General features: G+C 32.1%; 1 protein-coding gene across 2 annotated transcripts; it reads left to right on the top strand.

The window, feature by feature from the left end:
- Window positions 1–1,346: 1,346 nt before the first annotated feature.
- Window positions 1,347–11,357, top strand: LOC133203929 (ras-related and estrogen-regulated growth inhibitor-like). Of its 2 annotated transcripts, none has more exons than XM_061339725.1 (6): window positions 1,347–1,599; window positions 2,032–2,187; window positions 6,745–6,801; window positions 9,006–9,079; window positions 10,158–10,365; window positions 11,060–11,357. In XM_061339725.1, exons 2-6 carry the CDS (start codon window positions 2,055–2,057, stop codon window positions 11,239–11,241), a joined length of 654 nt encoding a protein of 217 aa, XP_061195709.1. In that variant the 5' UTR covers window positions 1,347–1,599; window positions 2,032–2,054; the 3' UTR covers window positions 11,242–11,357. The 2 variants fall into 2 exon arrangements, with proteins under 2 accessions (XP_061195709.1, XP_061195710.1); XM_061339726.1 differs by having other exon boundaries at window positions 1,359–1,492.
- Window positions 11,358–13,887: the final 2,530 nt, after the last annotated feature.

Here is a 13,887-nt window from a genome sequence, read left to right as displayed (position 1 = left end):
GTTTGTAAATATATGATTAAACATGCATATACATGTATTTAGGAATTTTCGTAGAATGTTTCAAAAATAAGTGTTCATCAAATTTCTTTATGTTCTTCAACATGACTGGAGACATCTAAACATGTTCGCCTCTTACTAATAGATTTACTTATCAGAAATTTCAATGAGATGTACCGTTAACAAGTAGGAAAACCCTGTCTTCCATTGGACAATTAAATCAAATCCTTAATTCCTCCTTGGGTTTGAAAAAATAAGCTTTATTGATACATTTATAATCATTTGGCTAGTTGTTAGTTTTTAACTAAACTAGTTACTAGTTTAAAAGTTCTTCATAATAAAGAAGTTTTGTAAAACCACAAATTTTAAAAGTAACAAAGTATATACGAAAGAAATCAGCGATGAAATCAGCGATGGAAAAAAAAAGCAGAAAAATATACTAGAAAGTCATAGAATAAAAACGTGCTATTCCATAAATATCGCTTTTCTACTAGACTTATTGAAGTACTATACAATACATATATATTTATGGTTTTCTTTTAAGTACACACTCAATTGATATCATAACAAGAAGTGTGCAGAGAAATATGTATCTTTGTCTTAAATCATTTAAATGTGAAGTTATGCTGTTGTTGCCAAATGAACATGCAAATGATATGGCTTCAACATCACGCACACTTTAAGAGAAGTATGATACACTGTATGTAAATTCAATATTCAAAATTGCAGAATTTTTGAAATATTATCCTCATATTGATCTTCTCGGGATGCGGAAGCAATCTGTCAGTTTTATCTCTATACAGCATTAGAGCCAATTTATGAATAAAATGTGTTAGGTCTTGGCCCATCAAGGCTTAGCAAATATTTACGGTAGATGTAAGTGGAAAATCTTGTTTCTGTAATTGTATGAGGCTGTGTGATCTGGAATATTATAGAAGCATTATCAGAATGAATGGAATTCCGGAAATTACTAATTAAAATATTTTTAATCAGCATAGAATCTTTCCTCTCTCTCTCTCTCTCTCTCTCTCTCTCTCTCTCTCAGCAGGGAAAGACATACTCTTGAAAATTTTCCGTATATTTCTTCCAAAATAATTTTTAAACATAACATATCAAGACAGCACCTGCATTCAATAATTTTTCAAAAGCTTTATATGATGAACCTTATTCTTAGAAACAACACAAAAACATGGAACATCTTATTTGTCCATCGTGAGCACCATTGAGGCAAAGAATTAGCCCAAACAACATCTTGTACCCTGATACAGCGTTTAACCAAGGAAGAAATATCCAAGACACAAGGAACTTGCCCCCTGTGGTTGCTTGGTAGCAGTAAACAAGGAGGGGAAAAGAAGAGGATACGTTTACCTGTGTACCTCTGTGTCTTTGGCAGATGGAAGATGTACCGCAGGCGTTATTTATAGCCGAAGAGAATCTCATGAGAGGATCAGTGCTGATGGGCTTTCACTCGAAATTAGCAGATATGTCCGACTTGGTTTGTTTTTATGCGAGAGCTGACTAAAGGTGATCGGAAGGTATTAGTTGATATACGAGAAAGTTAATGTAGCCAATACTTTTGGAATATTCATTTATCTAATACAAGTAAGTAAAAATATTACGTATGAAATGAAGAAAATCTTTAATTTTGGTTTTGATAATAAAAATAGGTTATTCTATGCATGATTTGCTTTTTATTTACGTAATACACTTAAAAAATTAATTACTGTGCAGTTAGGATGTTTAAAATTAGCCTTTCACGATATCTTTTGCAAGGAAAATTAATAACGTTCGGTAAGATTTTGTTGACAAATAAATAAATGAAGTATATTGAACAATATATTTTACGTCAGATTTCACCAAACTATATCATTTTGCCATGCAAAAGAGCAGTACTGCAGTTATCGTGAAACAGCATATTGTGCATATTATAATAACCATGAATACATGGGAAAAACCATTCAAAGAAAAGAAAGTAATAACAAAAAATACAGTTTGAACCCAAAGAACAATATTTGTGTGATATTGTATAAATAGGTGATGATCAGTAATGACGTAATATGAATCCCGGAAGTGGTTTGACAGAACCTAGTGTTTCTGGGAATACTCTACGTCCGTATCTACGCCGGAAGAAGTCGTCCTTTGGCGAGACAAAAGTAGCGGTCATTGGAACAGATGGTGTCGGCAAAAGTGGTAAGGTTCCAGTAAAGCATTTTGTAGACATCTTAATTACTTTGAACATTTTACAAAACTGCATTCCACTAATCGTCAAAATCTAAATGGTATTGGAAACATTTAACGGCTATTTACACCACAATCTACCCTTCGTTTTTAAGATAAAGAATAGCGAAATTTTGTAAATATTAAAAGAATAAGGTACTTGAAAAGTTATTCTTTATATCCTTTAATATTTATTAGTTTAGAAAATTTGCTTAAAGTTAATTTCGTTATTGGATAGTATGCATTGTTTTGCCTATTTACTAACAATTTATTGTATCAATCAAAAAGAAATCAACTCTGCAAGTTTTGATTAACAGATTCGGTCTGCATAGCAGAATCTATAATTTGATTTTCTTAAGAAATGAAAGTAAGTATTTGAAAAATCTTCTATGCATTTCTTCTATAAATAATCAATGTAACTTTACCAACAGAAATGAAGATAATTATTTCTATTCTGCCTTCATTCCAAAATTAAATGTGCAAACCTACGATTTGCAGATTTGTCAGTATTGAATAAAATACTAATATGTGCCCTATAATCTGTGCTTCAATATTCAAACATATATCAAAACGATGCCATTAAGATGAAACCCATATATTTGCAGATCAATTCACAACCTCTTACTTATCTTATGATATCGTTTATTATATAAGTTTAATGACAATAGAAACTTTTTGTTTCATTTATCATTTTTATGAATTATTGTTCTTGTTTGTGTATAGTTGGATGAGAAAGTTTTTAAACTCTGCAAGATTGCAGATTTGCAATAATGATATTGCTGACACTCTCGTGTCAAAAGATAACAGTTGAAACATATGTTAACTGTAAAGTAATGAACAGCTGGATAGTTTCCTAGAATTCTCTGTCTAAGCCTTGTGTAAGCTTAAGATTTGAGGGTTTTCTTTTTTTTTTTACATAACGTACTAACTAACACTCATCCTTCGTTAAGGTATACAGATGATATTTAGTGAAAACTGAGAAAAGTTCTGTAATGAGATTTCATGGCGTATGTTCATTATTATTTTAATTAAACCAATCGGTTCACTTTTGATGAGAATGACCTCCTTTTTGATATATTTACGTCATCAATTAACCTCTTGTGCTCCCTATTGTTTAATTGAAACTTTATTAGTACACTTAATTACAGGCTTAAGTACAAGTAGCAGAAAACATCCTCTCGTTGTGAAAACATACATATACCATGCTATTACCCCTGTAACGAAGTTTTATTGCAAAGGAGCACGTTTTTAATTATAAGTTGCTTTACTATGATGTAATGCATTAGAAATAAAAATTTTGGTAATAATTTGTTTTCTTTTATATAACTATAAGAAGAAAAGTCAAAAACACACTTCGTATCATTACACAGAAGAGTACATCATGTAGGAGGGATTATTCCTGCGCAAAAGTTCTTCATTCAAGATGTTTGTTTAATCAAAAACAACAAAGGAAAGGATCTTTAAGGCCCAGGAATGAGGAAAATATTTCGAAGACGGGCAAAGAAAAACGAAAGAGAATGAAAGACATAAATAAATAAATCATTTAATTACAGTATAGATTCAATGTATGATTAAAGGTTATTACCGTGGGATTAACTAAAACAAGTCTTAACTAACAACGTGAGTGATAAATAGCAAAGAATGTTAGAAATGAACATGAGTTTAAAATTATTTTTTCACGTCCCTCCATTTCACAAAAGAGACACATATTAACAGTTATATGATATGTTTACGCATATGTTATATGTAGAAATGTAGATATATTTTTTATATCATTTGTTTAACAGGAAGAAAATAATTTCTCTTTCTTCCTTCTATCGACGGCTTTTCAAAATGCAAATACATTCATACCAAACAAAAACAAACTACGGAGTATCAAAAACCTAGCGTTCATTTTTTACGCAAGATATAAACAATGCGGAAAAAATGAGAGAATTTTTCCTGGCAGTTACGAATGATATGACGCTATATCTGCCCTGTCTGTGACTATTACGTCATAATTGATAATCGCGGAATGCCCTATGCATATGTATTGTACAAGATAGTGCGAAGCATTAAACCGCACAAATGTATTGTACAAGATATAAAGAGGCCAAATATTAAGCAATATACCATCTGCCTTTTTGTCAGAATCAGACCACGTGGTCGTCTGCCAAAATTCTGTCAAATTCATTCCAAATCAATATCAACATTGATCTAGTCTATAACAGGAAAAGCTACAATCCTTTCTGTCTGATTTTCTGTTGATTAACGATTCTAAGTTTCTGCAACAAAGAAAGAAGAAACCATAAATTGTATGTTTATACGCCTACATATCGTTTGTTCTATCAGTTTGGTCTTATCTACTTATCGCATTTAACATCTTTCAACCTTTTCGTTTTGTTACTTCTGATACAAACTACAGGCATTACAGATTATTTTTCTTGTAATATTTGTATCAATCATAGTTTGGCACGAAATCAATTTGTAGAAATGTATCTCGGTTACTATGCGTAAAATGTGTAGGTAATAAGATAAAATTATCATTTTATCAATTTGAGGTGTCTTTCTAATCAATAAATTACGGGCAATTTTACATACAGATAAAAATAACCATTAAAACGCATGGCACCGATATATATTTTTTCAAAAACCGATTTGAAAACGAAGATGATATCGTTTTATTCCTAACAGTAGTAAAAGCAGAAAATGATAATTCTAAATTGTAATAAGATAAAAGCAATATTTATGCATAGATTTGTAGATTTGCCAATGAAAAGAATATGTGGACACTCGTCTTAGTTGTTATCAAATGAGGCGTAAAATGCTTGATGCCTTCTCTATCATCGGAAACCTTCGGTTCATTACACTGTAGTCCTTTGATAGCACGTGTTAGTTTTTTTTTTTTTTTTTTTTTTTTTTCCTGTAATAAATAAAGTTTAATTTTCTTCCCTTCGGTCCCAAGATGTTGGTGATGAAATTTTCATTTTTCTGTACATATGAAACCAAACCCGTCCTTAAAAAAGAAGAACTCAATTATTGAGTACGAAAGCTGAAATAAACAGACACACTTTCAAAATTTCATGAAACTTTGTCCTAATGTTAACTTTTTCCCCGGCACGAGGTTCAAGATCAATTCAAGTGCTCATCACTACCATATAATATAAATAAATGTCTTTAATGTGGATATCAATTATGCCAAAAAATTGTCTTTCTATTTCATAGCCTATGTATGAAAGTAATGACATAAAAAATCATATATAAATCAAATGTAATTTGAGTAACACCTTGAATCTATGCGAGCTTTCAATTAATTCCAATCAGTGAATAAGGATATCGAATACGACAAATGTAGAGCTAAGTGATCATTTAATTTCTAATTTGAAAACTTCAAGGTCATGTAATAAGTATGACAGCAAGGACCAAAATGGGTCTTCTGAAAAAAGAATTGCCAATTATGTTCGTGTTAAAAAGGGAGTGAATTTTACAAGACTTGTTCACTGAAGTTGTTAGCTTTAAATATTCAGGTTACGCTTGGTAGATACATGGAGATTGGGCTCATAAATCAAGTGCAAGTCAAGCCATTTATCGATGATTCTAAACATTATCTTTAAATATTTACATTTCCAATGTCTTTGTCTGAGATAAAATTACAAATTGTAAAAATACTTTATTTCTACATAAATCTACTGGTTCATCGATAGGCGCGGTTAAAAAAAATCACGTGCGGGGCGGGACAAATAGAGACAGAAGCGGGGCTATTAGCACGGGAATTTGCAGAATCAGGAGCATGTAAATATAAGGAATAACTGTCAAATTTTTTGGATTCATGACGATGATCAATCGATTGGCTTGCGTGATAATTTTATGCATAAACGCCTTCGGCGTTTATGCAAATTATCACGCAAGCCACTCGATTGATCACATCATGAATCCAAAAAATTAGACAGTTATTCCTTAATTAAATCAAAATTCATATAAATATCGCATGCATCCCACCAAAGGACCTTTCAGCAAATCAAACACTCTTTAGGTATTTATACATTGTAAAACACCTCTGAAAAACTGATATCCGACTATATCATCAGGCTCTGTATCCCAAAGTGTTGATTTTTGTTGTTTAGTTTCTTTTATTGTTGTTAACAGTGTTTAGCACAACAAACTGTTCTATAATGTGAATAATTTTTGATATACTAATCCGAAGGGACACATGCAGTTTGCTTCAAATGTTTGTTTAATTCTGTATATATAAAACTATTACGGTAATGATTGCTTTGGCCGACATTGCTTTCGTTAACTCTACAATGGATGAATGTGTCGTTTCATTAAGAGCTACTAGAAAAGTAAAGATATACTCTCTGATTTCTTTGAGTCAAGTACTGGTACCTTGAGTATTCCATTATAGTATATTCTGTTTTCTGAGGTCAGTCAATGCAAATGGAAAAGCCACAGTTTGGTATATTTAATGCTTTCAATATATTGAAATATATATCTTTGCGTAACGTTTTCTATCTATTCAGTATGATAACATCCATATATTTTTACTTGTAGCACTATCCGTAAGGTTCCTGACAAAGAGGTTTATTGGAGAGTATGACCAGACAGTTGGTAAGCGAACACATTCATGTTTTTGTGTGGTTCCACTCATCTTGTAACTTGATTAGAATGATAAATACCTATCTTGCCTCATGCCCATCAGGAGATAGGTGTAATGCTTATCTTCACAGATACCTCTGCTGTTTTCGTGAAATTCTTGATGTATGCATGGATGGATATGACCATCATGTTTTTATATTTTGTCAGAGTGGTTGACCTTTAAAAAAAAACTTAGAGGTACTGTAAGCAGTGAGCTCACGAAATGAAATCCATCGCTCCCATATGAGTATAATGGCAATTAGAGTCCTTTTTTTGCTATGGGAAAGCCCAAATATCTGTCCAAATAAAATGTAAAGTAGGAGGTGCACAATGGCACTATGTAATAAAGATTCTGTGAAAGTATTATCAAATTTTATTCATTGGTGAAGGAGGATTTGCGGATAAGAAATGGGTTCTCCCGATGATATAAAAAGAATTGCAGTGTCCATATTTTGCAGTGGAAAACCCAAAATATGCGTCCGATCTAAAAATAAATTAGGAGGTGCACAGTGCCACTATGTAAAAAAAATATATATATATGTGGAAGTATCATTATATTTTAATCAGTGGTACAGTAGTAGCTGTGGATAAGAGATGGATACCTTCGATGTGGAAAGAATGGCAGTATCAATGTTACAGTGTGTGCTACATGTAGGGAAAACCTGAAATATGTTTCCGATCAAAAAGTAATGCAGGGGTGCACAATGGCACTATGTAATAAAAATTATTTGAAAGTCTCATTATTAAAATTTATTCAGAGGTATAAAAAGAGTTGTGGATAAGAGATAAGTATCCCAAAAGCGTAGCGGACGGACGGATGGAACATACTTACGCTTACTTTTAGTTGGGGGTATAAAATACTGATAGAACGGTTTTAAAACCTTTGTTTACAATGAAGTGCAATTAACAACCTGATACACATTCAAAGCCTGATATTTGTTAAAAGTACAGTGATATGATTTAGATAGAAATTTATATCGTTTACCTTGGCATAAAGTTTTGTTCCTACACGTGTGTCTATGGGTTTCCTTCGCTTCATCAATCATTGATCAAATAACATATATAATGGTGAATATCAATTTTCAACTTTTGCTTTTTTTCAAATGGACAATAGATTACGTTATTCGAAATGAGAATTCAAACTTGACTGACAAGCAATACTTGGAGCAAAATATGTCGATGAAAAGTGCCTTTGTGTTGCTTAATAGCTATTTCACACTATGATCGTCAGTTAATGAAGTGTTTGAACTTAATGAATAGGCTGCACTTAAGCGGTGCATTCTGTTATGCGGGGTTGCCATGATTAAGTAATTAGAGAAACCTCTTCGATCTATTATTTAATACAGATGGTTGAGGAAGTATAAATTCTGAGCATCTGTATATTTAGTGAGCTTGGGTATTGATTTTCTGTATAATTGATCGTTTCAGTGTAGAATGCAGGGTTAGATTTTTTTGTAAATTTGTTCGACATTTCTAAATTTTCACAGCAGAATTAGTTTGCCGACGAGTTGATGAAGTTTGAATGTTACCAATTCATCATTTGTGCATCTTTAAAGTACATAAAACAAGACTGTGTGTGTATGTGTTATTTACAGATTAGGTGATACTTTGTGTATGTAGCAAAAGATATTTGGTAGACAACTAAACAGACAATTTGCCTGTATGATTTTCACGTGAACAGTTTCTGATTTTCAAATTAAGTAAATTGTTTCATTTCAGTACAGATGACATTATTTTTAAAAGCTCTTAATTTTGCTTTAACATTTTAAACCTTGAATTTCACGTGAAAAAGTTCAGGTGAAATACTCGTAAGACAAACGTATTAATTTGTCATACACGAAGACGGAAAATTCATACCCAGGCAAGAAAATAAGTCACGAACGTAGTAATGAATTTATGCAGAAATAATGAGATTAAAAGAAACTAACTTTCTTCTTACTTCGCTTGCAGTTTAGTATTGCCTTGCCATAAAGAAGCTGCAAAACAATATGCAAGGCTTGGTGAATGTTATGGGAGATTTCACAGCAACTAATTACAGTTATGCCACAAAGCACACGTTTCCTTAGAAAACATTGGAGATATATGATAGAGAAACACACATCATATATAACAGCAAAAAATCACATTATTGTAAACCGATGTTTATTATACTGATAATAGTAATTATCTCTTTTCAGAGTCCAAGTATAAGTACACTACAACTATAGACGGGGATACGATTACATTCGAAGTACTGGATACTGTATCAGAGGTATAAAAAATGTGCTGACATTTTGATTACAAACTAGATACATGTAATGAAAAATCTTGAACATAATGAATTAAACTTTTTAAATTTTGGATAATTACTACATGGTTGGTAAAGTATCTAAAAATATAATGTACGATCTGGGCTGTATGTAAAAGTCATTTTTAATTAATGTATTATACATGTATAGGATAGAGCTTCTTAGCTTATTCTCTCTATTTAATTTTTACATGTCATAAAACTTAAAACCTTTCTGGTCAATAAGCATTAAAGTATTTAAGCTTTTTTTTTTTTTAAAGATTTTTTTGAATAATTTTTTTTTAAAAGCATATGTTGACCCTATCCTTTATTGATGAAATAATGTGAATGAAAAACATTTCGTTTCTACCAATCTCCCTGACTGTTAAAGAGGGAAAACCAATTTCTTTCGAAATTGTATTTAGAAAGCGCAAGTTAAACGGAATGAACAAAGCTGTACTTCTTTTGAAAATTAAGAAAATCAATTCTGGAATAAAAATAGTAAGCTTCAAAATTTTTTCCCATAGAGAAAACATTGTAGAAAAACTAGTTGTGCTTGTACATTCAGTGCAAATGATCTATAAACACATCTGTCAGGCTCATTTGATTGTTTCTTACAGTGCATAATGCAAAAATATGCCAGTTATCGAACATGCACATAACTTCCTCTTCATCCATATCTGCATTGTTATACGCGATTAAGATGTTTCAAGAACTTGACTGGGTTGTCCATTTAAATCTGAGCCAGATGTTTCAAGAGTATGTTTACCGAATTTCTACTCCAATTTACATTCAGTTCATATTGTTTAAACATAAAAAAACCCAGTTCATCATAATTTGTTCTGTTTGTACCTTGCATGAAACTGTACTTATAATGTTACAGTAGCGAGAAGGGGTATCATTCTAGGTACATGCTATCAATTTCATCACCGCATTAAGAAAGGAAAATAAAATATGCTTTTGACTTTGATTTTTCAGTCTAACTCCACGAAATAATAATCTTAATTGCTAAACAGGGATAATTAATTGACTAAGCACGACGTTGATTGTGGTTGTGTTTCAGAATGATGACTGTGGGGCCCGTGATGACGTATTAAGGTGGGCAGATGGCGTTCTGGTCGTGTACTCAGTAGTGAGCAGAGATTCATTTGATATGATACAAGAAATTAGGAGAAGAATTGACGAAAATAGAAAAGGTGCAAGCATTCCAATGGTACTTTTAGGAAATAAATGTGACCTTGCTCATATGAGGAAAGTCACTCAAGAAGAGGGTAAGATACAAACAGTCCTAAGCATTACATAGTATGATTTTTTAACTAAAGAAGACTTTCAGGACATGAAATATGAAAATACCTAACAGTAATTATGCTCAAAAAAGTACAATGAATTAAATAAATTATGAACAGTTTAAAACATTAGAGATGTGATTAGATGTCTAGGCGGAGCATCCTTTGTCGATCAGTCACACCTGCGGTCTGTCCCTTGTCATAATTGGGTAAACGGGAAAATCTGTAGACAATTCAGTATGAAAAGGCCTAACACTTTGTATGAAAGAGTTCAGTCATCATTCGACCTTACAACAGATTGCAAATGCAAATTATCGTTGGGTTGTATTTTGATTGAATGGTTTATACGAACTGTTAGGCCATTGTTTTATACTAATTTTGACTACGGATTATAGCGTTTACCTGATCAGTAAAGAGGGCTCAAGGGGGATGTAATCGTTCGACAGGGGATGCTTACTACTCTTAGGCACCTAATCCCACATGTTGTGTTTCCATGGGTCCATATTATTGCCCTCTTCACAATTTGTATTGTTGAGAGGATTTTTAACATTAATTACTTTTCATGATCTTCACCCTTTTCACTGTATTTGCAAACAAGGTCATTGTATCGAATTATAATTTTATATATAACATGGCAGTGCTACATATTATGTTCATACAAGAAATTCTAAATCTATAGGACAACGCTTAGCCAATGAAATGGGATGTCCTTTCCTGGAGGTTTCCGCCTCTGAAGATGTTGACACAGTAACCGAAGCATTTCTTACCTTATCACGTGAGGTTGTAGATTTCAAGAGGCGTTCCCGCACCTTCTTTGACAGAGTATTTGGTGCGTTTGGAAGGGAAAAAGTGTCAACTTGATTACTTGTCTTTCATGTGTTTGAAATCCGATTGAAGTGTTTACAGTTTTTTTTATGGTGTTTCGTTTTATATGTTGTTGATGCATAATAGTTTTCAATAAATATATCTTGTTTTTGTTTGTTTGTTTGTTTTTTTTAAATTTTATATTGTATTGTCGATTCACATTTGATTCTTAAAGTTAATTTGATTCACTGAATATAACTTCACCATGGTAGGAATAAAATAAATTTTATCATTTCTGTTATATAAATTCTCAATAAATAGCTGAAATTTTACAGCTTTCTACTCTACGATCATTCAATTAATATGAAGTCCAGTCAAAATTAACATTTCACATATATAATTACTACATGTATATTGCTTCTTATCACTTTTCAATATTAAAAAATACATGTTGATCTATGAAACAGATGCTGTTTGGTAAAATAACTTGGTGAGATTTAAATCAATTTTGCTCCTAAATTGTGCATTTCAAAAATATTGTACAGTAATTGTTCACATTAGTAATACATATATCTTTGGTGAACGCTGTTGATCACTATCCCATCAGTATAAAAGAAATAGGCATGAATTTAAATACATAAATTAAAAGACTTGATTGAACATCACCTTAGCATTTAGGCCTACACAGTCGTATAAAATCATTTGTGCATTATGAAAAGTTGGACGTACTTGGTCACAAGAACTCTTAAATATTTTTATATTAAAACATTATTCTATACATGTAGCCTTTTAGTGCATGAATTTCCCTATCCCAATAGATCTTGAACAGATCTTGAAAACAACATGCAAAATGTACACCAGTATTACTCAGACGTCAGCAAGATCAGTGGAATATTTTGTTTTCATTCATTTCCTCGATTCATATTTCAAAAATATATACCTTTCATTACCCCTTTTGCAGCTTTTGCATTCCATCGGTATGAACACTAAGGACTGAAGTTTGCAATTATCAATCAGTATATCTTTCAGAAAGAGCAGGGTTTTTTTTTGTGGTGGTAGGGGGGGGGGGGGGAGAGGGATTGTGTGGGTACCAAATCTTTCAAGGAATTCTTTTGGAAGCTGTTTTTAGTGCTAAATTTTTAAAATTGAACTTCAGGGCCAAATTTTCTTACGCTTTCGCCATCCAGGAATAGTACAAAAATCAGACGATAGCTATCTTTAGATATTCCAATTAAAAAACCCTTTTTTCTTGATGTTTCATTAATCCATCGAAGTGACATTTTGCATTAGTTGATGAAACAAGAATATCAGCAGTCTCGTTTAAAGTCATCAGTTCGTAAGTTCTATGGTCGATACAATGACCTTGTCTGCAAATACAATTTATCACTGAGTTAAATGCTGACTGACGTTTTTCATACTAATTGTTAGGCCATTATTTACACACTGAATTGTCGACGGATGAATTTTTCCGTTATTTCCCGATCATGACAAGGAGCACACGGCGGGTGTGACCGGTCGGCAGGGGATGCTCACTCCTCCATGGCACCTGATTCCATCTCTAATGTTCTGGAGGTCCGTATTTGCTCTGCACCTATTTTGTAATGTTTAATGGACTTTTGAGCTTGAATACTGTTCGTTATCTCCATATATTTCATTTTTATTTCTGTTGGGGAATTTTTGATAGTCTTAGAATTACAAGCATTCTCCTCAAATTTTAAACCGTAATATCAACATACCAAGTACTGAGTATTGGCAAAACTTTACAAGCTTAGGCTCACTGATCCTTTTAGAGTGTTTCTTCTCACTATGCAGTTGATTTCATGTTTATGGATAAAACAATACGTTGTCTTCTTTGCTATACAACAGATTGATAAAGACTGACTTGTGCTTAGCCATACGATACTTATACATGTAATCATGAAATTTACACTCTTTTATCTAGATGAAAAACAAACTTTCTTTCAATATTTCATGAATAGGTTATACTTATACAGATGAACTTCGGTATCCCAAACACCAGTATTTCAAATACCATGAATATGTCAAAGTGATTTTGTATTTTACCCTCGATTTCTCGAAGTTTATCTCAGTCCATTAATTTAGAGATAACGAGCTTTTACTGTATTTTCATAAACACTATAATCTGCTCTCAAAATGCGCTAAAATTAGGATTCTTCAGAATTATTGTTTTGAAAGAGAAGTGTCTACTAATTTTATATTTTATACGGAAAGTCACTCTTCTTTCAGAATAAGTTAATTTTCGTCTCAAAGAGTTACCCTTCGTTGAGAATCAAAGCCGCCAGCCATGTACAATAATATCTGAATGGGTTTACTGGATACACTTTTCACAAATCGGTACAAAACATGTCCTGGCAAATTACTGTTTACACCTTTTTGCCTTAAATAGTAGCCAAAATATAGAAAAAATGAAGGAATACGTACTTAGACATTACGTGGTTACAATGTGTAAAAAAAAAAATTAAAATCACCAGAGCCAAAACTTTAACTAACTATCATTTCCCTTTTAGTTGAATTTGTATATTTCATAAACAATTTCAGTCCCTCATTTTATCAAATATCCTCAAAATATAATTTGTAAATATCATAGCAAAATCATAAATATTATTGATATTAGTAAACGTTGAATTACGCAGCCATTTTTATACCTATGAAATATTTCAATTTAACTGTACATGTAACTGA

This window comes from Saccostrea echinata, unplaced genomic scaffold (genome assembly GCF_033153115.1).
Source record: "Saccostrea echinata isolate AGI-Se365-2 ecotype Australia unplaced genomic scaffold, CSIRO_AGI_Sech_v1 ptg000052l, whole genome shotgun sequence".
Taxonomy (NCBI): Eukaryota; Metazoa; Mollusca; class Bivalvia; order Ostreida; family Ostreidae; genus Saccostrea; species Saccostrea echinata.
This window is presented reverse-complemented; position numbering and strand designations above follow the sequence as displayed.